At 52.6% G+C, this 24,267-nt stretch overlaps 1 protein-coding gene across 3 annotated transcripts; it reads left to right on the plus strand.

Moving 5' to 3' along the window:
* Positions 1-119: 119 nt before the first annotated feature.
* Positions 120-22,660, plus strand: Stard3 (StAR-related lipid transfer domain containing 3). 3 transcript variants are annotated; one of them, NM_001014229.1, is made up of 15 exons: positions 221-271; positions 13,533-13,805; positions 16,855-16,932; positions 17,265-17,342; positions 17,464-17,517; positions 18,066-18,183; positions 18,346-18,444; positions 18,664-18,719; positions 19,061-19,153; positions 19,725-19,787; positions 19,902-19,997; positions 20,304-20,383; positions 20,460-20,564; positions 21,511-21,604; positions 22,001-22,654. In NM_001014229.1, the coding sequence occupies exons 2-15, from the start codon at positions 13,584-13,586 to the stop codon at positions 22,103-22,105; spliced, it is 1,341 nt and encodes a 446-aa protein (NP_001014251.1). In that variant the 5' UTR covers positions 221-271; positions 13,533-13,583; the 3' UTR covers positions 22,106-22,654. The 3 variants fall into 3 exon arrangements, with proteins under 3 accessions (XP_038942434.1, NP_001014251.1, XP_038942433.1); XM_039086505.2 differs by lacking the exon at positions 221-271 and having other exon boundaries at positions 13,665-13,805; positions 16,766-16,932; positions 22,001-22,660; XM_039086506.2 differs by lacking the exons at positions 19,725-19,787; positions 19,902-19,997; positions 20,304-20,383; ... (1 more) ...; positions 21,511-21,604; positions 22,001-22,654 and adding an exon at positions 19,544-19,717 and having other exon boundaries at positions 120-271.
* The last annotated feature ends 1,607 nt before the right edge of the window (positions 22,661-24,267 follow it).

A 24,267-nucleotide genomic window follows, 5' to 3' on the forward strand; every position in this document is an offset into this window, starting at 1 on the left:
TTCCTACACTACCCTACACAGTCTAACTTTGGTGGCAGCTCGACTTCCGGACCTTGTCTCAGAGGCTCCGGGTGGAGGGGAGGCGGACTAGGGCGGAGCTTCAGGATCACACGAATCCCGGTTTGCTTTGGGGGCGGGCTCGGAGGGAGGCGGGCTCAGCGGCGGAAGTAGCCCCGCTGGGAGATCTCCTTCCGCTCCGAAGAGTTGCCTGGTCGTGGAGCTGGACTGCGACTGAAGCAGGAAGAGTGGGGGCTGTGGTGACATGAAGCAGGTGGGTCCTGCAGCGGTCGCTGGGACCGGGTGGTGGTACGAGAGCTGTCTCTACCCGACTAATCCCGCTTCCCTGCCCGGTGTCCGTTTTTGGTTAGGTCCGTCCCTTCCCACACCCCTCGCGCTCCGGGTTCCGCCCCCTTCCTCTCCACTCACTGCTGCACGCACAGGCTTGGGGAGTGGGTGTCTTGGTCCTTACCGAAGAGGTTCTGGAGGACGTCTGCGGTCGCTTTCCTAAGCTTTCTTTATAGTAAGAGGAGAGGCAAGGAGTCAGTATCTGAGTATTATGGGGCAGGATTGGGTGTGGGAAGGGGTCAGAGTCAGGGGAAAAAAAAAACATACTAGTAGCCTTTCTGCCACCCGCTGTTTTCTCACAACTTCCGTTGGAAACAGCCACTCATAACTTCCCAATGATATCGGAAAGGCCCTTTAAACTTTCTCAGAAGTGCCTGCTACTGTGGGCTCTCATTCCTGACATGCTTCCACCTTTTGACTACCCAATAGTTCCTGATTTTTCCTCTTACGTCTCTGACAAGAGGTCAGAAGTACTGCCTTACATTCTCACATTCTCTCTGGCCCAACCCACCTCTTTGTACACTGATCGTGGATGGCCTCTTCCACTGTTGTTAGCATCAGGTCCGTGTCCACTGAATATCCAGATTGATGATAAAAGCACATCCCCTTCCTGGGGTTCCAAATTCGCTGTTTGTCAATTATGCCTATGGGATACCTCCACTTGAGGAGGAGTTCACATGTCTCAAGCCTGAGCTGATCTTTTCTCTGTAAGTGTATTCTTCCGCTCTTGTCTTATCCAGGGGAAAAGCTCCGGAATTGCCTTACCATCCTTTACCCAGTTTCCTCAGAGGCGCTAGTATAGCTAACTATACCTTCTCTGTCACCACCCTTGTTGATGACTCTCTCACCATTTCCAGCAACTAGTCCTAACTGCTTGCAGACAAGTCTCTTGCAAACTTTTAGATCACGAGTCTGATTATGTCACTTGCTTCCCATTGCCTGTGGGGAAGCAATTGAGGAGAGCTCTCTGTGCTCATGTTTACTATAAGATGGGCCTTGCACAAAGGATTCTAATTGTCTCCATGCCTTTCTATACATCAGCACCTCTTTCCTCTCTGTTCTGCTGGGCCTCCTGCTGACTTACCCTTCAGTGTCCTGCTCAGACAGCACCATCTCCCCACCACCCTCATCAACCCCAGAGGTTGGCCGCCCTGCCCCTCTGTGTCCTCTGAACACCCTTGGCATCGTAGCTGAGATATAGACCCATGCACCAGCCTTCTTGAGTTGTGGTATTGTTTTGAGACCTTGATGAAGTCAGTATCTTCCTTTCCTCGTTTGGAAGATGGAGACAGTAATGTGCCTAACCTGGTAGAAGTGTAAGGACAAATGAAGTACCGTAGAGTGTGTGCAGAAAACTGCCAGGCCTGTGAGTGCCTGGTAAACGTTGGTTCACGGGTCTTGTGTAAGAGCACTCTAGGTTATGACTTAATTTCACAAGCTGCTTGAGAATGATTGTTATGGCTTGCTTCTCATTCTAAGTGAAATCCTGGACTCACTGGGAACAGGCTCTGGATCATCTGAGTAAAGATTCAGGAATGAAAAAGACCCATCCTTTTGGGTTTTGTTTCCAACACTGCCAAAGGAAAAAAAAAGAAAAAGCAAACCAAAACAAACAAATAAACAAACAAATAGCCTGGTACACAGGTGGCACACGCCTTTCATCTCAGCCCTCAGGAGGCAGAGGTAGGTGGGTCTAACCTGGTCTACAGAGTTACAGGATGGCCAGGGCTACAAAGAGAAACCCTGTCTTGAAAACAAAGGCAGTGGGGCTGGAGAGATGGCTCAGCGGTTAAGAGCCTGTCTGCTCTTCCAGAGGTCCTGAGTTCAATTCCCAGCAAGCACAGGGTGGCTCACAACCATCTATAATCAGGTCTGGTGCCCTCTTCTGGCCTGCAGGCACATACACTCAGGCAGAAAGTTGTATGATGTATATATACATAATAAATAAATAAATGTTAAAGAAAACCTTTGTTAGGGTTAGGGTTAGCCGGAGATGTTGATCAGTAGTAGAACATTTGCTCTTGACCACGGACATTTCTTCAGTCCCTTGCTGTTCTGCCTTCATGGGTGCCCATCCCCCTTTCCTCCCCTTGAGACGGATTCTCCTAGGCCTCAGAAAGTCCCTCCACCCTCTGGTGTCCCTTCCCCTTACTAGAGCCCAGGTCTGATGCTTCTTTCTCTGGGAGACATGGGCCCTTGTTTATACATTTTACATCAGGCCATCGTAGATTTATATCAGTCTTCCTCACTATACCTGGTGACCCTGATGGACCAAGTCAGAGTCTGTCACACTGCAGCTTCTCCTGTGTCCTGCTGTTAGCTGAGTTCTCACACGCCTGGGCTTACTGGAAGATTGCAGTGCGGGTTAAGACCAGAAATCCTGTGACTAAATGGCTCCTGCTCATCCCGTTGAGTGTGAGTGCTTTTTGCCTCCTTTCCGCAGGTGAGGAAGCTGAGCCTTGGGGGAGGTCGGTTCAGGTCACCCAGTAGAGATTTAAAGACCTGTAGCTTAATTTCAGATGCACAGCCATGTCCCAGGCACTGTCTCTGTCCCAGCATCCTCGAGAGCAGCTGGCACATCAGTGGGACAGAGGACAATGGATAGCATGCCATTTTGTTAGTTGTGTGTTCCTCTGAATGTTTTCTGGCTGCAGTGAGGCAAATGTAGGCTTTTGTCTGGCCCGGGCCTGGGAGGAGCCTGTGCACCCAGGCCTTTTCATGAGAGAGCTCATAGCTTTCTGAGGTGCTGGCCCTTTCCAGAGTGACTCTGGGAACTTTCCTCAGCCTCAGTAGAACATTCTTACCCAGAGTCACTGAAGAATGGAGTGGAGTCTCACTCACCAGGTCCTGAGGGGGCCAGAGGTCAAGAGTCACTAAGCTAAGAACATTCTAGAAGGGCAGGGGAGGGGAGGGATCTGAGTAAACCTGACAGGTGGTGGGCTTTTTCTTTGTGGTCAGAAGGGAGTCTAGGAAGGTTCTGGTTCCTATGCTAGCCCGATGACTCTCCTCTTCCTATTTAACCCCCAAGGAAAGGGGAAATGGAAACCAGTCATGCTTCTCAGTGCTGCTCTGTGCCCTGTTCTCTTCCAACTTCCACTTCCCCAGGGCCAGAGGCCTTCACAAGCCCTCTGTGGGTATGTGGCTAGGGAGCCTGAGGTCAGTCCGTCCCTAGCTAAGGGCAGGAGTCCCCGAACAGGAGAGCTGTCCCCGACAAGCTTCCTGAAGCAGAGCCTTCCTAAACAGCAGGCCAGGCAGACCTTTGGTTTGGGCACAGTGCCTTCCTTGTGCATCTGCCCGGCTCTGGCCTGCATCGCGTGATAGGGAATGGTAGGGGGATCAGTCAGTCATTAAGCACAGACACCACGCAGGTGGAATTTCTCATCCCTCCAAGCTCCCTTAGGTAGGTCCTCTTTCCAGTTCTAGGCAGAGCTCACACTTCCTTAGAACAGCTTACTTAATAGATGACCTGTGGCTTGCCTCCGTGCAGCCAAGGCTCAGGTCTAGCGGTGACATAAGGGTGGCACTGACCTGGAGTCCTGAGGTCAAAAGAACTTAGATGAAAAAGGAAAGCTTGGCCTCAGAGATGACAGTAGTTCTGGAATGAGGAAGTGGGGAGCCCTCTGTGCTATTTTGGAGCGGCCCTCAGTTATATGGGGGTCAGGTATTAAACCCCACAACTAGAGAAGGGAGCCAGGGCCTCTCCTCCTTCTTAAAGCTCCTTACGCACGACCTTTAATTCACCAAGGCCCATTTCCTTGCATCACCACAGGGCAGCCACCCTTCCTGAGGTGCCTGGGAAATCAGCTCCCCTGTTGGCCGTGGAGGAGCTGCCCTGGGCTCTGAGCAGGGCAGGATGCCGGATGGGCAAGATCCAATTTCAGGATGATTGCCTTGAGGGCTGGGCATGAGTAACCCTGTGCATCCCAACCCGTGTGGAGAGAGAAGTACATAAACAGTCATCCGCACGTTTCCTGGTACTGCTTCTTAGGGGTGCAGCAGTGGGCAAGGCTGTCCTCCCGGGGCGTCATTTCCAGTCTGAGAAAACTCCAGGAAGCCCAGAAGACAACAGTGTTAGAGTAACAAGAGCTGTGACCAGGAAGAAAGCTAAAGAGGGGGTGGAGCTTGAATAGGGGTCTCAGAAAGTTCTCTCTATAGAGTCGCTTCCGTAGAAACCAGAGTGGAGAAAGGGGACAGCAGTGCGGGAGTCCTGGAGTTGGAACAAAGTTAGTGTGTCCAGGGATAGCAAGCTTGTTGGGGGCCGGTGAAGCCTCCTGTGTAATAGGTCTCAGTTCAGTGGAAAGACCCCTGTGGGGGTCAGCTGTGCTCTTCTCTAAGGTAACAGTGGCTGGGTTCTGTCTCTTCCTTCCCAGGGGATTATCCTTACCTCTCCTGGTAGGGTGTGTGATGAATGACGGAGACCATGTACAGCTGGGGTGGCACGGAGGGCTACTACCTGCTGGGTCTGCCACCCATGTGCTTGCAGCAGGGCACAGACCAGGGCTGACCTGATACCTAGGCCTGACCCAAAGACAACTCATGGATTTTTTTTTTTCCCCTGCAGAAGAGGCAGGTGTGTCAGGGATGTCCCTTGAGCCATCTCTGTAAGGCCAAAAGTATTGATGTTTGTCCCATTTACAAGAGAAGTGAGAAGCCAGTGCTTGGTCCTTCTCCCAGCTTGGAGCCCATATTGGCTTCTCTGACTCCTCTGCATGTACCCCCAAGTTCCCCATAGCAACCCCAAAGCCTTAACATTCCTTGGGGCACAGAGCCTCCTGGGGTGGACTGCCAGTCTGTCCTTGGTATTTAGAGTTCTTACAGAATCCACTGTTCCAGGCACTTCTGTTTTCTTTGTACTGCCAGGGAGTTAGGGTCAAGACAGGTATTCCCGGGGTTGGGGATTTAGCTCAGTGGTAGAGCCCTTACCCAGGAAGCGCAAGGCCCTGGGTTCGATCCCCAGCTCCGAAAAAAAAAAAAAGAACCAAAAAAAAAAAAAAAAAAAAAAAAAAAAAAAAAAAAAAAAAAAAAAAAAGAAAAGACAGGTATTCCCAGGCTGCGGATACAGCAGACGCAAGAGCAGATACTTAGCCAGTAAGTCACGGAGCCATGGCTCACACTTACCTTGTGCAGGAAGTGCCCACTGGGAGCTGTAGTCCACAGGATATGGGGCTGCAGGCAGGTGACTGAGGTCTCTAATCTGGGGAAGAAAGCTATAAGAATCCTCTCTGTGTTCCTGCTACTTCAGGGTCCAGTTTTCAGGGTTAGGGTCTTCCTGTCTGCTTCCCCCATCTGCATGGGGGGCTGACAGGAAGTGCTGGTGCTAAAGAGCCATCCTGGGACATTCCCTGAATCCTCTACAGGGAGCCAGGACAGACACCAGCTTCCGCCCCTACCTTAACCTGGGGACTTACCTATGCCCAGAGTGGGAAATAACTTGGCCTTTGCATGACCAGGGCATCAGAATGAGGGGCTGCAAGGCTTGCTTTGTGCCTCCCGCAGGTTGGTTGGTTTTTTTTTTTTTTAGATTTATTTATTTATTTAAAAATTTATTTATTTAATGTATACGAGTACACTATAGCTGTCTTCAGACACACCAGACCTCATTACAGATGGTTGTGGACCACCATGTGGTTGCTGGGAATTGAACTCAGGACCTCGGGAAGAGCAGTCAGAGCTCTTAACCGCTGAGCCATCTCTCCAGCCCAGGTTGGTTGTATAGTACAACTTTGAACCCAGACCTTTCAGGTGGCTTTTACTATCTGTCACAAGGAAGCTCTCTGTTTGCCCTTCATCTGCTACACTTGCACCTCAGCCTCTGATCAAGCCCTCCCCTCCGCTCCCCTCTGACACTTATACAAATAGCATCCCTGTGATGTAAGAATGTTAATGCCTCTAGTGTTTGTAGAACTAAGCTGTAAAACTTGGGGGTGGGTTTGGGGAGGAGCCAGGAGGCAAGTGAGAGAGCAACAGGTATGTGTGATAAAATATGTAACAAAAAAATTGCCAGTTTAACACTTTTAAGTGTATAGTCCAGGTGCGATCGATTATATATATATATATATATATGGCTGGGGAGAAATGGCTCAGGAGTTAAGAGCACTTGCTGCTCTTTTAGTGATGTGGAGTTCATTCAGTTCCCAGTATTGGGCAGCTCAAAACTGCCTGTAACTCATCGGGAGTAGTGGCACAGTCTTTAGTCCCAGCACTCAGGAGGCAGAGGCAGGCGGATCTCCTGAGTTCAAGGCCAGCCAGATCTACAGAGTGAATTCTAGGACAACCAGGGCTGCACAGACAAGCCCTGTCTTGAAAAACCAAAAAAACAAAACCACCCCCCCCAAACAAAGACAAAAACAAAAACAAAACAAAACAAATAAAATAAATTGCCTGTAACTCCAACATTGAGACTCCAACACCCTCTCTTGGCCTTCAAGGGTTCCCACATGCACTTAGACATATACATAAGCATACATACACTGAAATAACAAAATAAATGACTTTTAAAAATGCAACTTAGGAGGGGCGGGAGAGGCAACTTAGCAATTAAGGGCATGGACTGCTTTTCAAGAAGACCTGAGTTTGGGAGCTGGAGAGATGGCTCAGAGGTTAAGAGCTCCGACTGCTCTTCCAGAGGACCTGAGTTCAATTCCCAGCAACTACATGGTGGCTCACAACCATCTGTAAATAGGATCCAATGCCCTCTTCTGGTGCGTCTGAAGACAGTTAGTGTGTACTCAAATAAATAAAAATAATAAAAAAAAAAAAATTAAAAAAAAAAAAAAAAGAAGACCTGAGTTTAAGTCCTAGCATCTACCCACATGGAAATTTACAAACATCTATAACTCCAGTTCCCAGGGACCCAGTGCCCTCTTCGGGCTCCTGAAGGCACCAGGCATGTATGTGGTGCCCAGACATGCACTCAGGCAAAAATACCCATGCACATAAAATAAATAAAATTAAAGAAAAAACCCATGGGGTTGGGGATTTAGCTCAGTGGTAGAGCGCTTGCTAGGCAAGCCTTGGGTTCGGTCCCCAGCTCCGAAAAAAAGAAAAAGAAAAAAAAAAAAAGAAAAAAGAAAAAACCCCCAGCTACGGCTAGGGACACTGCTTCAGAGGTGTCAGGAGGGAACCTAGTTTAGTTCCCAGTGCTGTATAAGCGCGTGGCACTCGCCTGTAATCCCAGCGCTTGGGGTGTAGAAGCAGGAGGACCAAAAGCTCATTGTTACTCTTGGCTACACTGTAAGTTTGGGTCCAACCAGAGATACACAGGAGATCCTGTCTCAGAAAAGAAAATAAATACAGCTTAGAAGCCATGGAGACAGTTCATCCATGTAGCCCCTGCTCAGTGTGAGGGACTTTGGGTTACATCTCCAGTACTGAGGAAAGTTAAAACGATGGAGCTGAGGAGACCAGGCCTCAGGAAGGTTTGCTGGGCCGCAGAGTACAGGGCCAGGCTTTGAACTCTTTCCTCAAGCCTATTCCGGTTTATGTATATATTTGTTTTGTGTATGGTGCTGGGTCTGGGTGTGTTGGGCAGCTGTGCTTTACCACAGAGCTAAATCCTTGGCATTTGCCGGAGTCTGTTGTTCAACTCAGCATCCCCATTGCAAGTTGGGCTTCTGGCAGCATGTCCTGGGGCCAGTAAGAGAGCAGGTGAGGTTGCAAGGACACCTTCCTGGCGCCTCAGGAGCCACAGGAGCCACAGGAGCGGATCTACTGTGCTCGTGCACCTGCCTCTATCCCCCACGTCCTCCTCTTCCTGCTTCTGACACCCTCCCAGCCTTCCCTCTGCTTCCTTTCCACTCTCTCAAGCCTTCACAGCCCAGCTCCCACAAGCACACGGGTGTCGCGTCTGCAGCCACCCCAGGCTGATGGACCGCTTCTTCATGCCACATGTGCCGTTCCCTCCTGACACCTCTGAAGGCGCTTTGGTGGTGCTGTGACAGCAGGCAGTGGGCTTGGAGTGGGGTGAGGATTGCTGTTCCTTGGGGTTTGTTTCTGCCTCCCTCAGGCTGTAGTTCTCTGCCCTCTGGGCCAAAGAAGTGCTTGGAGGACTTGTGGGGGCAAGTCCAGGTCAAGGTGGCTCTCACGGGGAGCCAGCAGCTGGTCTGCTGGTCACCTGAGTGAGTTGAGCATCATGTCGTGTCCCAGGAGTTCTCCAGGGCCATGCTGGACTGGAGGAAAGGCTGATGTGTGGGTCTCTCCCACAACTGCCGCCCACAGCAGACTAGATTTGGGTTTTCGTAGCTTAAGAATAGAAGAAGCTTGCACTCGCTAAGTTCACCCTCTACCCCTGAGTAAACCTGGCTACCAGAAATCTGATTTTTTTTTTTTTTTTTGGTTTTTTTTTGGAGCTGGGGACCGAACCCAGGGCCTTGGGCAAGCGCTCTACTACTGAGCTAAATCCCCAACCCCGAAATCTGATTTTTATTAGCTTTTTTCTCTAAAGATTTAGATAAAACTCTATTATTTATCTATTTATCTATTTTATTTATTTCCTCTTGCTTAGAAACAGGAGTTTGTAAATAGGCCTTGTCACAGGGGCTCAGAGTCAGCCTCGGTCTCCTCTGAGGACCAGTGCTCCAGCTCTCTGTGGACTGAGCTGATTTTTTTTTTAAGGAGGGCGACTCTCGGCCATTCTCTCAGCCCCAAAGCATGGCTCCCACATGCTGGCATCTTCAGCTCCCCCAGGCCCCCCAGCACCTCTGCTCTCAGCCCCGTCGGAGTCTCTCACCACCATAAGGATGTCTGGGTGTGAGCGTCAGGGTGGTTGCTGCTCCGAGCATGTCTTACACCCAAGCTGCTGCCACGCAATTCCTGTGCCCAGGGAGGGCCGGGAAAGCCAGGGACAAAGATAGACAGACAGAGGAACGGACCAGGAGTGGAGAAGCCACAGTGCTCAGATTGAAAGAGAAAGGGAGCGGCACGGAGATGCTGAGAGGTGCTGAGAGGGCTCCTGAATGGGAGAGAACTAGAGATCAAGGCCCGGACAGACACAGGTGACAGTATTTCCTTTGGGCTGTGGGCAAACAGGCATTTTCGTGCATCACTGCTAGGGATGCCAACTGCCAAGGGAATCTGGCAACGCCTAACGGAACCACGCATGAGGGATGACCCAGCAGTCCTGCTTCTAGGGAATCTGTCTGGATGGTACACTCCTGACAATATGAACACATACACATGCACGTCATTCAGGGCTGTGTCTCTGGTAATCATAAATATAAATGTTTGTTCGTAGGACATGGATCCAGTGAGATGTAATTCATCTGTCAACTGCAGCTAGGGCTGGGGACATAGCTCAGCAGCACAGTGCTCGCCAAGCACGTGCACAGCCCCGTGTCGATCCCCAGTACAGAGGGTGGGGGGAGGTATATAAATAGAGTACCAAGGCTCCCGTGGTAACTTGACTGTTAATCCCAGCTCTCAGAGGCAGGAATGGTTTTTGAGTTTGAGGTCAGCCTGGTCTATGTAGGGAGATCTAGTCTTTAAAAAAAAAAAAGAAAAGGTACCACCGGGCAGCACTTGGGAGGCAGAGGCAGGCAGATCTCTGAGTTCGAGGCCAGCCTGGTCTACAGGTGAAGTCCCAGGACAATCAGGACTATATAGAGAAACCTTGTCTTGAAAAGAAAAGACAAAATAAAACAAACAAATACATAGTGGCAGTCAGTTCTGTAAACAAATGAAGAATTTCTTTATAAAGCCAATGTGCTGGGCTGTAACTCAGCCACACCAGTGCCTGTCCAGCACGCATTCAACCCCCATCACCACATGCACGGGTGGTGCGCATGACTAATCTAGCCGGTGAAGGCAAGGGGATCAGAAATTCAAAGGCATCCTTAGCTACATACAGAGTTCAAGGCCAAGTCCTTAGATGCATGAACCCCTGTCTCTAAAAACAAAATAGGGCTGGTGAGATAGCTCAGTCTTAAAAATGCTTGCAGCCAAGCCTGATGACCTGAGTTCAATTCCTGGGGCCCCCATATGGAAAAAGGAGAGAGCTAACTCCCATTAGTTATTCTCTGACCTCGGCATGCATGCTATGACACATATGTTCCCCACAGACATGCATACATGGACCCAAAAGAATAGGCTGAGAGATTCTCAGTGACTAAAAGCATTGTCTCCTCTTCTAGAGGACCCGGGTTCATGCCAAGCATCGTAGAGCACATCTTTATACCAGGCCAGCCAAAGCTACATAGTGAGACATTGTCTCAAAAAAAAAAAAAAAAAAAAAAAAAAGAGGACCTCCTGGGTTCAAGTCCCAGAACCCACATGGCAGTTCACAACCTCAGTTCCAAGGGCTCTGACACCCTCCTCTGGCCTCCTAGACAAGCATGAGACTCAGAGCCATACACGCAGGGGGCAAAACACCCATACACATTGCAATAATAACTTTAAAGACGGTATGGTTATAGATCGTGTTGTGACCCTGAGAAGGGATATGTTGGAGTCTTAACACTCCCGTTCCTCAGAGTGACCTAGAAACCAGGCCATCATAGGTGAGACGCAGTCACCCAGGAACAAGTAGGCCCCTAATCTAAAAAGACTGGTTCTGTGTGACTATTTCCTCATAGGATGGCAGGGCCAGGGAGAGAGCTTTCCGAGAGTGTGGCAGAGGCAGGCTGAGTTGGAGAGCTCAAGCCAAGGAATACCAGATTGCACCACCAGAAGTGGGAGCCAAGCGCTGCAGACGGCCCTGCTGCCACCTTCATTTTAGACTTCTAGATTCTGGAAACTGGGGAGGGCATGATAGTTCTATTTTTTAAAACTTGTTTGTTTTATTTTCTTTCTCTTTCCTTCCTTGTGATGGCCGGGGGTTGAACTCTGGGGTTCATGCTCATGCTACTCAGGGGTTCTATTTCTGGGTTGAATCCCCACCCCAAATTCCTATGGAGAGTTGTTCTGGGTTTGGGTTTTTGGGAAGCAGATGAGGGGGAGGTTGGATCTCACTGTTTCCCAGGCTGGCCTTGAACTCATCTTCCTTCCTCAGTTCGATTATAGGCACACACACATCCCTCTGCACAGCTCAGATCCTCTCTCATACAAGCTGGGCTGAGAGGATAACTCAGCTGGCAAGAGTTTTGTCCCTAGCAGGCACTAAACCTTGGGTTCAATTCCCAGCTCTCAGAAGGTGGCAGGAGGGTCAAAAGTTCACAAGACCCTGTTTTTAAACATAGAAGCAAGCAAACATCTGGGAGAGAGATAAAGAAAGAGAAAAAAAGAGTGAATTCTAAGCCACTCCAGCACGCAGATGAGAGTCCCTTACAACAGCAGACATACAGGTAGAAAGTTGCTTGGAAAAAGAGACAGGAAGAAATGAGGGGAGGACACAGGAAATGTCACCAGCCCTGGAGCTGTGACTTATCACGGTGAGAATGTATGTGCTGGGTCTGGTTTGGCCTCAAGCTGCTGGTGGATGTGGAGAGTCCCTGTGTCCCTGGCCTGTCACATCCCCTCTACTGTTGGCTCCGTCTTCGGAGCCAAGGCCTGCTTTCCCTAGTACATTCTAGGGGACCGTGTACAGTGGAATCCTTGGGTCTGGCAGGTGGCTTTGGGTTCTCTACTGAGAATAGTCTTTCTGCCTCTTACTTGTGGGGTTCACTCAGAGGCAGAGGGATGGACCTTCTGCTGGTCACAAACCAGGTCCCCTTTAGGACTTGGTAGGTTAAAGACCCTGAAGGTGGCAGACAGAAAAAAGGCTTAACAGAGACAACATCAACAGATCAGAAAGGAGGGTACACCATCCTCCCTTTGTAAATCAGGGACAGGTATCTAGGACTCCCCTTCACTAGCCCCACCCCCCAACTCCCAAGATGCTGTGTTGGTGCATACTGGAGCAGGCCATTCTCTGCCTCCCAGCAGCCTTGCTTTCCCTTACCCAGGGGATGGCGTCCTTTACAGCTCAGCACATTGGTACAGCAGGGACCCTAGGCAGAGGAGCATCGAAGGACTCGGGCTCACTTTGCCTTTGTAGTCCACTAGAGCCCTGCAGTTGCACGGGATGTTGAGGGCTAGACCAGTTCCCTCACCCCTGAGCCTTGGCTAGCTCACCTGTATGAAGATCCATGTCCTGCTTGGGCGTGAACATGGCCACGGCCACGTGGACGCCGGGCAGCAGCAGTAGATTAGTGGCAGGATTAGGATTTGTCCCATTTCTCTCTGCTGTGCCTCATGGGACCAAGGGCCAGGAGACCTTCTGGAGTGTTCACTTATGCAACAGTCCGTTATGAAGCACCTGCTGTATACCATGTGTGGTGCCAGGCTCATGGGAGACAACAGTGACCAAGTCAGTCAAAGCCCTGTGCCTACCCTCGACGTCACCATCCGGGGAGGAAGGGTAGCTTATGAAGGTGGGATCTCAGGTGGGAAGTGCCTTGGGTGAGTGGGTGCTGGCAATGGCCACTGTGTGAGGCAAGCACTGAGGTGAGGAAGAACAGCCCAGACAACAGGAAGGCCAGAGGCTGAACAGGGCTGTCACATGGAGGGACCTGACTGAAGACCCAAGTGGCTGTGCTAAGTCAGGATCGGGGTGCTGCCCAGTTAGAACTTGGCAGAGTGCTTGTCCTACCTCACCCTTCTGTCAGGACTTGGGGAGCCAAGGGAGGGTAGGAGGTAAGGAAATGGCAGGTTCTTGCCTTGGAAGCTTCCCCCTAGCTGCCCTGGGAAGAGGGGTTGTTAGATGTGAAGAGTTGATAGTAGTTGGGCCTAGGATAGGCCGTTAGAGAGCAGGGACCAAGCTGCCATCCAGGCACACTAAGACACTGCTCTAGAGTCCCTCCCAGTTGCCATGGATTAGGGGTTGGGGGGGTGCTGACTGGTGCTGGGAGGGAATGTGCTTTGTGCTTTGAAACAAAGAACAGAGCCTGGGCCCCTCTTCTCCTGGGGGTGGGGGCAGAGGCTGGCCAAAGGCTGTTGACAGGCCCTGAGGCTAGCCTCAGTCTGAGCAGGATCGCCTGTGTCCCCAAGATTCAGAGGCCAGTAAGTGCCCCGAATGGGGATGTCAGAACCCACGAGCTACAAGACAGAGCACTGGGAGTGGGGGGTGTGCTCAAGTCTTACCTGCTAGTGAAGCCTGGTGCATGAGGGACTTCCACAGGGCTATGGGCCTTCATGTAGGGCAGGGGTACCTGGGATGGTATGGGAAGGGGTGGCATTCCTGGGACTCTTGACAGCCACTTCCCTCTCCCCCCCAGCCCTGCCGCTGAGGCTCCATTGTCCCCACTTCAACGTGGGGACCCCCCAGGATGAGCAAGCTGCCTGGCGATCTGGCCGGTGACTTGGAGCGCAGTTTGCCGGCCCTGGCCTCCCTGGGCACCTCACTGTCCCACAGCCAGAGCCTCTCCTCACACTTCATCCCACCACCTCTGGAGAAGCGCAGGGTCGTCTCTGACGTCCGCCGCACCTTCTGCCTCTTCGTCACCTTCGACTTGCTCTTCATCTCCCTCCTCTGGATCATCGAGCTAAATGTGAGTGGGGGGCCATGTTGTGGGGGAGGCAGGCCCCTGGTTCCTAGATCACACACTTGCCACACGGGAGGGATGCCTCAGCCATGGGGTTGCTTATCTGGGTAGTGAAGAATGGGGAGTGATGTGGGCCGTGTTTACCGTCACATAAAGAGAGCTAACAGGACCTGAGGGTGGGGGACCAGAGGGGTTGACATTTGTCTAGGCTCCCAAGAACCTGAAGGAGCCCAGTTGAACAGATCTAGCTCCTAAGCTGTGAGTTTAGCCTGTACGCCACACCGCCCCCTAGTGGGAACTCTGCAAGCAGGAGAACCACCTACAGCCAAGATGGGGACATTTTTGCCTTCTGCCTTCGCTCTCTGGCTCAAGTTTATCCAATTATTCAGGAAACATGCTTGGGGGCCCTCCTGTGTCCCAGGTGCTACACTAAAAGGAAAAGTGCAGGACAAAAACTTAAGTTCCTGGTTGGTGGCCCTGGTTTTTGGGGACCACTACATGGCCTACAGATGAAGCTGTCTCACAGTGCAGCGTCCACACCCTTGGGCCTGTCCTGTCCGAGCCTCGACAGTCACAACGTCAGGGGCCCTCAAGCAGATCCCAGACCTGTACCTGCCTCAGTGTCCTCTCTGTTAACCACGGGATCTCAGTCCCCAGTTCCCCCTGTCACAGTTAGAGTTGGCAAAGTTCCTTTTCCCAGGTCCCAAGCTTGGCCTTTCTTGATGTCAATGAATAGTTTGGGAAAGGGGTTAGCTAACAGCAAGAGGGACAAGAAGTAAATTTAGCTCTGGTCATGTTGAGCTGGAGGGGTGAGGAAGGGCTCTGAGGAAGGGTGAGTGCCCTCGTTTATCCATGGTGAACTGGTCCCTCTGGGGTAATGCAGGCACCAGCAAGGAGGGCTTTGGGCCATCTCACTGGTAAATGGCTGAGCTCTTAAGGTCCTATAGCGTCTGCCTTTCGAAGGTCCCAGCTAGCATCCGAGCAGCCCTGCATCTCACCCACACCCCAAACTGAACGCCTGTTTTATAACCAGAGGAGACGTGGGGAAATGTTGATGATTTTGCTTTTGAAAATCTTTGGCTGACAGCTGCGATTGCTCAGAGTCATCATGCATCCTCGAGAGAGAGTTCGTGCAAAGCGGTAGAACATTACCCACAAACAAACAGTGTTCCAGAGGAAGAGCCTCAGAGAGCAGGGCTTAACTCCTAGCAGAGTCAGTGCAACATTCCACTTAGCAGACAAAGGGAGACAGGGTTCCTGCCTAGCCCTGGCTGGCTTTGAACCAGTGATTCACTTACCTCTCAGCCTCTGGAGCACTGACAGATACTATAGGAGTGTGCCACTATGCCGGGCTGATGTAATTTCAGACTTTAGAGAGAGAAAATGTATATTGTATATATGTGTGTATGTATATGTGCATGTGTATATATGTGTGTTTGTATGTGTGTATGTATATGTGTATGTGTGTATGTATATCTGTGTGTGTATGTGTGTGTATGTATATGTGTGTATGTATGTGTATATATATGTGTGCATGTATATGTGTATGTATATATGTGTGTGTATCCATGTGTGTATATGTATGCATGTGTGTATGTGTATTTGTGTGTATGTATGCATGTGTGTATATGTGTATATATATGTGTGCATGTATATGTGTATGTATATATGTGTGTGTATCCATGTGTGTATATGTATGCATGTGTGTATGTGTGTATTTGTGTGTATGTATGCATGTGTGTATATGTATATATACATATGTATATATGTGTGTATGTATATGTATGTGTATGTATATATGTATGTGCATATGTATGTGTGTATGTATATCGTGTGTGTGTGTGTGTGTGTGTGTGTGTGTGTGTGTGTGTGTGTGAGTTGGGGAGCACATGCCTTATAGAGTCTGTGGGGTGAAACTTAGATAGTGAGGTTTGTTTGCCTCCTCAGGCAGTAAGCACCTTTACTAAGAGAGCCTTCGTGTTTGTCTCACTTAGAAGCTCTCTAAAGATTTCCAGTACTGGCTCACTCTAAGGTCCAAACTTAGCGGCCTAAACTTTTAACATGTGGCCCCAACCTGGCTGTGACAAACATCTGTCATCCAAGTATTTGGGAGGTACAGGCAGGAAGACTAGGATTTCAGAGTCACCCTTATCTGCATTATGAGCTGGAATCCTGCTTAGACTAAAGGAGACCTTGCATCAGAGAAACTCCTCCAAGAAATCCCTCAACTCAGATGACCTGCCAGACGAGGAAGCCCTGAGTCTAGCTGATCATCAGAGGGTCTTTCGGGGCTCCGTTACCGAATCTTCCCCTCTCCTCAGGGGTCGGCATCTTCATTGCCCTCTGAGGAGCCGGGATCCAGTCTGGTTCTTGGAATCCGTCCCGATTCCCTTGTCTCTCAGATACCTGGACATTGGCGTCTGCACCAAGGTGTTAAGTGTCTTGGTGACAGTCCATGGCAGGCTGGGCAGGGATGGAGCAAGCACTGCTGGGCCCACTTCATGCTGGCCTCTCGGGGCGCAGCGGCGGCGGCAGCAGCGGCGGCAGCAGTGGCAGCAGCAGTGGCATTGTGATGGATCCCACTCATTAAGTACAGACCTAATTGATTGATTTGCCACCTGGGGCTCTGTCTGACACCACTGCCCACCTAGCCCCCCTCGCCCCCCTCGGATGGTGGCTGGCAAGATGGGGCACCAGAGTGAGGGAAGAGAAATGCAATTATAGAACAGGCAGTCTCCAGGACTCATCCAGCTCTGCCTGTACCTGCCATCTCCCCTGCACAGCCCACAGGCCTCCAGGCCTGTTCCTTCCTGAACGGTACACTCGAACTCAGGTCGGCCCGTGTGGGCTGCCTGCATCCTCGAGGAACCAAGCCGGTGTCTGAGGTCTTGGGCTGCTGGCTCGGTTCCCCTGTCGCTTCACGAGCCCACCTGGGTGGTGGCTCGTCATTTCTGACTCTCCTCCAGATGCCCTTGGCATGGACTCCTCACCGTTACTGGAGGAGGAGCATCCTGGTCAGTCCTGCCCTCAGAGCCCTTCCTGTCTTCCTCTGCAGACCAACACTGGCATCCGGAAAAACCTGGAGCAGGAGGTCATCCACTACAGCTTTCAGAGCTCATTCTTCGACATCTTTGTGAGTGACCTCAGGCTCCAAGAGAGCGCAGCAGGGCACCTTGGCTGGCTTCTCCTCCTCCATCCCATGTCTAGTCTGATGGTGGGGGGGTCAACTCATCCCCTGGTGGCGGCCCTCAGTCTTCCGAACTGGGCCCCACCTTCAGAGAGCCCAAGGTAGGGGCAGGGAGATGAGACTTTACATACAGTTCCTGCCAAGGAAACACTTAGCGCTGTCCTCACCCTAGGTGAGGTCACCCAGCTGGGAGTCTGGAGCAGCAGGGGTGGAAGGGAGGCCCTGCAGTAGGGCTGAGGAAGCCTCTGATGTTCTGGTGCCTCCCCTACCCACACCAGGTTCTGGCTTTCTTCCGCTTCTCTGGGCTGCTCCTGGGCTACGCTGTGCTACGGCTCCAGCACTGGTGGGTGATTGCGGTAAGATGCCATCTGCGGCAACTCTGAGGCCTTCCCTGGTCAGGGCTGGTGTGAGGGGTGCATGGAGAGGACTCCCTCTCCAGCCTCTGCCTTCCCTCCTGCCCCACTTTTTGCCCAGCAGATCACCACGCTGGTGTCCAGTGCATTCCTCATTGTCAAGGTCATCCTTTCCGAGGTCAGTGGCTCAGGATCTAGCCGGTCTCTCTCTGTCTCTGTATCTATGTCATCGGTGTATTTGGAGACAGGGACTGTAGCCTTTGGCTGGCCTGGAACTTACTGTGTAGACCAGGCTGGTCTTCAACTCGTAGACGTCCTCCTGCCTCCGCCTCCCCAGTGCACCACCACACATAGCTCTCTTTTCACTCAAACAGGATGATGTCCTGTGCTGGTAACCATGAATCCGATCCTCCTGCCTCTGCCAACCAGTTTGGGGTTACAAGCATGGCCACTTTGCTGATTTATAAAGTGCCGGGGATGGAACCCAGAGCTTTGTACACACTAGGCAAGCACTCTGCTGCCTGAGCGACACCGTCTAGCCCGAGTCAGTTTGTCCTGCCACAGACATAATTCATCTTAGAGTCATGTGCCATAGCTGGTCCCTAAACAACTGGCATCAGGAATCAGGTCTATCTAGTCTGGCTACCTGGCGCTGGTGGCCTCAGGAGAGGGCTGTAGGTTTGGGGTTCCCTGGCTGTGGAATCTAGTTTTCTCCTTCTGTCTCAGTTGCTCAGCAAAGGGGCGTTCGGGTACCTGCTCCCCATCGTCTCTTTCGTCCTGGCCTGGCTGGAGACCTGGTTCCTTGATTTCAAAGTCCTACCCCAGGAGGCTGAAGAGGAGAGATGTGAGTCTAGGGGCAGGGCCTGGGTGACCTGGGTTTTGAGAGGGTCCTCTCAGCTCCGAGAAATGCCTTAGTCTGAGCCATTTGCCACTTTAGCAGCCTCTCTGAGCCCGAGGCAGGGAAACCTTGGTCTGGGATAACGGCTGCCTGTGTCTCCTTCTGTAGGGTATCTCGCTGCCCAGGCTGCTGTTGCCCGTGGACCCCTTCTATTCTCCGGTGCTTTGTCTGAGGGCCAGTTCTACTCTCCCCCAGAATCCTTTGCAGGTGAGAGTTGCTGGGTGTGGAGCTGCCTTCAGGGAGGAGCTGTGTGGGGAGCCAGGTAGGCTGGGCCTGTTCTTTCTGTTCCTTCTCTGGCTCCCTGGGGAAAGCCAGCAACCCTCTCCCACACACTTTTAGCCCCCACCTTCTTGCACTCATCTGTGAACCCCACCACCTCCTACACTCGCTCCCTCCCCCCTTGCCATCTGCTCTTGTTTTCAACAGGGTCTGACAGTGAATCAGATGAGGAAGTCGCTGGGAAGAAAAGTTTCTCTGCCCAGGTATTTCTCTGCCCCACCCTTGGAATAATGGGTCAGTGCTGGGCTTTCCTAGGCTGGACAGATTTCCCTGCAGAAGGTAGACCTCGGCCTGAGTGCAAGCTAGTGACTATCTATTGGAGCGTCTGCCCTGCCACTGGCCGGTCAGGCCCACTGACTTACCCCGTGCCAGGGGGGACTCAGGAACAGCAGCCAATTGTACAGGCCACAGGGCCAGGGCCAGCAACCTGTACTCCACACGCAGTTGGGCTGGTCTCTGGAAGGATTGTGGAATGGGGGGAGAAAGAACAGACTTGGAGCACAAAGAGCAAGGCCCCTGACTGACCCCTCTCTCCCCCGCTCAGGAGCGGGAGTACATCCGTCAGGGGAAGGAAGCCACTGCAGTGGTGGATCAGATCTTGGCCCAGGAGGAGAACTGGAAATTGGAGAGGAGAAATGTAAGGAGTTCACCTGTGTGCGATGGGAGTCTCCACCCCTTCTCAGTTCTCAGTAACCTGGAGCCGTCTCCCTGCCCCAGGGAGATGGTGGAGCACAGAATTGGTGACTTGGGGACCACCATTCAGCAGGAGGCCAAGCCGGACTAGGCTCCGTCTCCTCGTTTTCCACAGTCCAGGCCTCACCTCCCTCATGTTTGGCTCCCTGGGATCCAAGGTTTGAGGGAAAGCCAGCCTCTGTCCTGTGTGTGGTATTTTGGTCCGTGCTCCAAACAACATTACCTAAAAAGATTGCAGAGGGTCAGGGAGGCGAGGAAGGATGCCCGGGTTCGTGCTGGCCAGTTCCTCTGGCTGCCCTTGGCAGCTTGGAGCTGTGCTTCTGGTTTCTCATAGTTGCTGTCACAGCTGAGCTCCTGCCTTTCAACGTGAGCGCAGAGCTGGTCTCTGCACGTGCTCCCGCTTGTCAGAACAACTTTGTTCTGAATGCTGCTAAGATGTCCCTAGACTCTGGTGGAACTTTCACCTTAAGCTATTGGAAGCCTACCTCGCCTGTCACCCTCTGTCCTTGCCACAGGAGTATGGGGACACTGTGTACACCATTGAAGTTCCCTTCCATGGCAAGACCTTCATCTTGAAGGTGAGTAGGGAAGGGGTCCCAGAGACACCCCATCCGTCTGAAGTGCTCCTGCCAGGTCTCCCAACCCGAGGAGGTGTCTTTTCTGACCTCACTCACCCTTGACCCCTCCTGCAGACCTTCCTGCCCTGTCCTGCTGAGCTGGTATACCAGGAAGTGATCCTGCAGCCTGAGAGGATGGTACTATGGAACAAGACGGTGACCGCCTGCCAGGTGAGCCACCCAGGTCCTGCCTGCCACCTCTTCCCACGTGGATCAGAGCCCAGTCATACCTTCTTGTATCCATTTTCCTCCAGAGGCTGGCTTCTCTAGCATTCTCCTCGTAAAGTAGATGCTGCTATGGTTGCCCCAAGAGGCAAGGAGGCTCAGTGTGCTTACCTTGTACCCAGCCCCAAGCCTGCAGGTGGCAGTGGCTCTTAGTACAGTGTCCCCAGCTGGGAGGAGGCTAGACTGGAGTTCCTGAGACGCTGGGACAATGCAGGGATCCCTGCACCTCAGATCTCCCTGGTTGGCCCTTAGATCCTACAGCGGGTGGAGGATAACACCCTTGTCTCCTATGATGTGTCGTCCGGAGCCGCAGGTGGCGTCGTGTCCCCCAGGTGAGCACCCAGGTCCTCTCCTCTCAGCCAAGCCTCCCACACTTGGGGCGTCTCTTCTAACCTGCCTTACCCCCAGGGACTTTGTGAATGTCCGACGCATTGAGCGGCGCAGAGACCGGTATCTGTCATCTGGTATTGCCACCACACACTGCTCCAAGCCCCCCACGCACAAATACGTCAGGTGAGCGTGGCCTCCCTTTAGCTGTAAACAACTTGGGGTACAGTGTGTACAACTAACTGAACAACTCCCCCTAGCCCCCCACCCACACTGAGGCTCTGCTCACCAGGCCTGGTCCATCCCACCCCTAATCCTGCTGACCTTTCTTCCTGGCATGGTGTCACCACCCCCGGGGCTGGAGGGTGTGTGCGGAATGGGCAGCTGGCTGGGATAGTCCCAGGAACGGGCTGAAGGCGGAGGTGGCACTGGGTTCTGAGTTCTGGGTTTCACCTTTCTCCTCCCTGTTCTTACTGCCTCATCTTCGTGGACAGAGGCAGGGGTGGGGGGTGGAGGGAGTGGAATTTAGACTCTTTTGCTTGTAGAAGGTAGGAGGGCACCGTGGCATTACCTCCTAGCTGATGGAGACTGCAGTGCTGGGTGCCAAGTAGATCTTCTGTCCCTAAGAGGTGGGGGCTTTTCAAGAAGTTGAGATTAGGGCTCCCACTGCCTTGGTTGCAGTGGCCTTGCTAGGGGGTTGGCAGGCCTCTGTCCTCTGTGTTACTTCTTTATCTGTGGCTTAAGCGTGCTCACAAAAAGGCCATGGGAGGTGAACAGTCGCTTGTGGGCCAGCTGCCTCCTAAAAGGCGCCCTCTTCTGGAGGCCATGATGCTGGCAGGGGTGAGAAGAGCTAGCTTAGGCCACGGTCTCCCAGTTACAGCTTACTGGCCAGGTCCGACTGAGCAGACAAGGGCTGGTTGTGAACTCCCTGCCACTGTGGTGCAAGTGTGAGCACCAGCGACTGGGCAGGCAGGCCCTGCTGCTCCCGGCACCAGCTCTGGGCCACACGGAGGCAGGGAGGTAGTTCCTAGACTGTTCCTTTCACAGTCCAAGGCCAAGAATGGCGGTAAGGAAGGCTGGGGGACTTGCTTTTGTTCAGCAACCGTCCCTCGTGGTATTTCTTCTCTCCTAGGGGAGAGAATGGCCCTGGAGGCTTCATTGTGCTCAAGTCAGCCAGCAACCCCCGGGTCTGCACCTTCGTCTGGATTCTTAACACAGACCTCAAGGTGAGGCCGGCAGGAAACATTATGGCTGTGGAATGCAGTCTGGTTGCTATGTGAACATGGCCCCCACTCTGCCTTACTCAGGGACCCCCAGTTTCAGTCTCCTGTACTGGATTGGTGGCAAGGTCCAAGAAACATGTGACCCCTTTCTCACTCCTGATTCCTAAGGCCCCAGGAGGGATGGCTGGCCGCCGGCCCACCCCCACCTGTGTCTGTTTATGCGGCTAGTGCCAAGACCTGGGTACAGCATGTTCCTCCCTCCAGGAACAAGGGGAGAGGGGGCTCAAGCAGATTCCAGAACTACATCTGCCCCTGGCTCAGGATACCCTCACTGATGTGGGCTGCCAAGAGACCCTGCTGAAGGCTAGCTGTGAGGTGACTTTCTCCTGCCTTCCCTAGGGCCGCCTGCCTCGGTACCTCATCCACCAGAGCCTTGGGGCCACCATGTTTGAATTTGCCTTTTACCTGCGGCAGCGTGTTGGAGAGCTGGGCGCCCGAGCCTGACCATGTTCCCTCGCCACCCTGCGGGCCAGGGTCCTGTCCACAGCCTCTGGAGCCAGAAAGTGGAAATGTTTGGGTTTCTGCTGCCCATGAAGGACTTTGTGCTAAGCAGGCCCGTGGCACCTCCTTCCATGGCTGTAGCCTTCCACTAAGCCACACTGCTCGGAACAGGGCCCTGAGCGGTTGTGGGGTTGAGTACCTGGACTCGGGGTTCCCCATACTGGAGGAGCCGGGACTGTCTTGCCTATGCTGACCTACAGCTCCTGCCTTCTGGAGGAGGAGACCCCCGCCATGCCTCACTGGGCACCTTAGACTTGGTCACAGAGGACCTGGGCCTGGGTAGGGCAGGAGACCATCCCGTTGCAACGTGAAGGTGAGGAAGCCCTCTAGTCCAGGTTTTGTACCATTAGGGAAGGGGTCTGGGACCCTGTTCCATACACACTGTGGGGATGTAAGGCAGGGGGACAGCATTGCCTTCCTGCCTCTCCTCGCCTTCTCGGGAACCTTTGTAATAAATTGAGCCAATTAAAAACACAAAATAAAGAATCAAAATGCAGGGTGTGGTGGTGCATTCCTTTAATCCAGTACCTGGGAGGCAAAGGCAGGCAGATGTGAGTTCGAGGCTGGCTTGGTCGTATATAGTGATTTCCAGGACAGCCAGGACTCCTCAGGTAGGCCCTGTCTACTCACATAAAATAAAATTCATTCAAACAAAGGAAAAGCCTTGCTTGCTGTGAGGCCTTGGTGTGATCCTCACCGCAAGGCTGACCCTGGTAACCCTTGACAGAAACATCACCCAGCTTCTCACCGGCACCCAGGGCAAGCAGTTTCTAGGTTCCCCTTTCCTGAAAGGTTCTACAGGCTCAAGTCTGCTTGCAGCTCGGGGCTGGAGGCTGAGGATGCTCACTGAACCACAGAGGCCTGAAGGTGGCGCCTGGGCTTCAGGGTTACTGAGGTACCTGTGGTACCCCAGACACAGACCCCGATTCTACAAGGCTCACCTTGGCCCTGTGTCCCAACTGCCCTCACACTGGAAGCAACTGAAGCCTGGGTTCCAAGGCCAGTCAGGTCCCCTCTCCCTCCACCCCTCCCTCCATACAGGCTTCTGAAGGAATCCGCTTGGACCAAGTGGGCTTTTCTTGGTCCTGGCTGTCTACAAGACCCTGGGCAACCCTTCTTTGAGCCTCCGTTTCCTATTTTGTCAAAGGGTCCAGGCCTAGGCCTGTGGGGTTATGAAATGAATGCTATACAACGTGGGCCGAGGCCTAGGATTCAGTAATGCGCTATTCCGAGTCTGACAGGAGCTGAGCGCTCTCTCTCCTGTCCCTAGGAGTTGCTGCCTCTGTTGCTGCTGCCTCGAGGGCCTTTGCTCAGTGCCTCAGTGCCTCAGCAGCGCCTATCTTCCTCACCCCCACCTCCTGCCCCCTGCCCTTCCCCCAGCCTCGCCTCCAGCTTCTTGTACCATGAATTACACCCTGGATGCTTGGGCGATCTCATGACATCTGTTTCCTCTGCTTCATGAGACAGAGCTAATCCCACCTCCCAGGTAACAGGGCAGTGGGGCTGCCCAGTCCAAGGGTTCATTCCCCTGTGGCCAGAAAAGCAGATAAAGGGAGACTCTGAAAGGGGCAGGCACTGCTCCATGATTATATAAAGTAGAGCCAGCTTGAGGCTGGTCTGGGCCTCCTAACCCTGCTCAGTGCGCTTTCTCTCTTTCTGTCTCACCATGCTTCTCCCCATGTGGGCAGCTCCTCTCCCACTCCGGATTCCTTCACCCTGACTGGTGGTATTTAGACCACTTCTGGGAATGAAAGCACACGGGGGCCCACACCCAGGGGTCGGGTGTGGCAAAAATGTCCTCTCCCCTGCCCGGTGCTGCTGGTTAGTAACTAGGCTTTCTGTACAGACTCGGTTACGTGATCCTTCTGGTCAAGGGACCTCACTATGGTATGTGCCCTTGAGCCCAGGAAGGGGAGACGATGGGGCAGAGCGAGGGGGGCATCAGTTCCTGCTTCTCCTGTTCTGTTTACAGACAAGCCGCTGTCCTCCCTGAATAAGGGGGAGCAGGCAGAAGACAGTGCCAAGGTGGCACGAGGCTGCCCACGTGCCTGGTCTGAGGTGGTGTTTGCTGCATGCCAGACACCCGGAGGTGCTACTCTGAGGAC

Source organism: Rattus norvegicus, chromosome 10 (assembly GCF_036323735.1).
Source record: "Rattus norvegicus strain BN/NHsdMcwi chromosome 10, GRCr8, whole genome shotgun sequence".
NCBI lineage: Eukaryota > Metazoa > Chordata > Mammalia > Rodentia > Muridae > Rattus > Rattus norvegicus.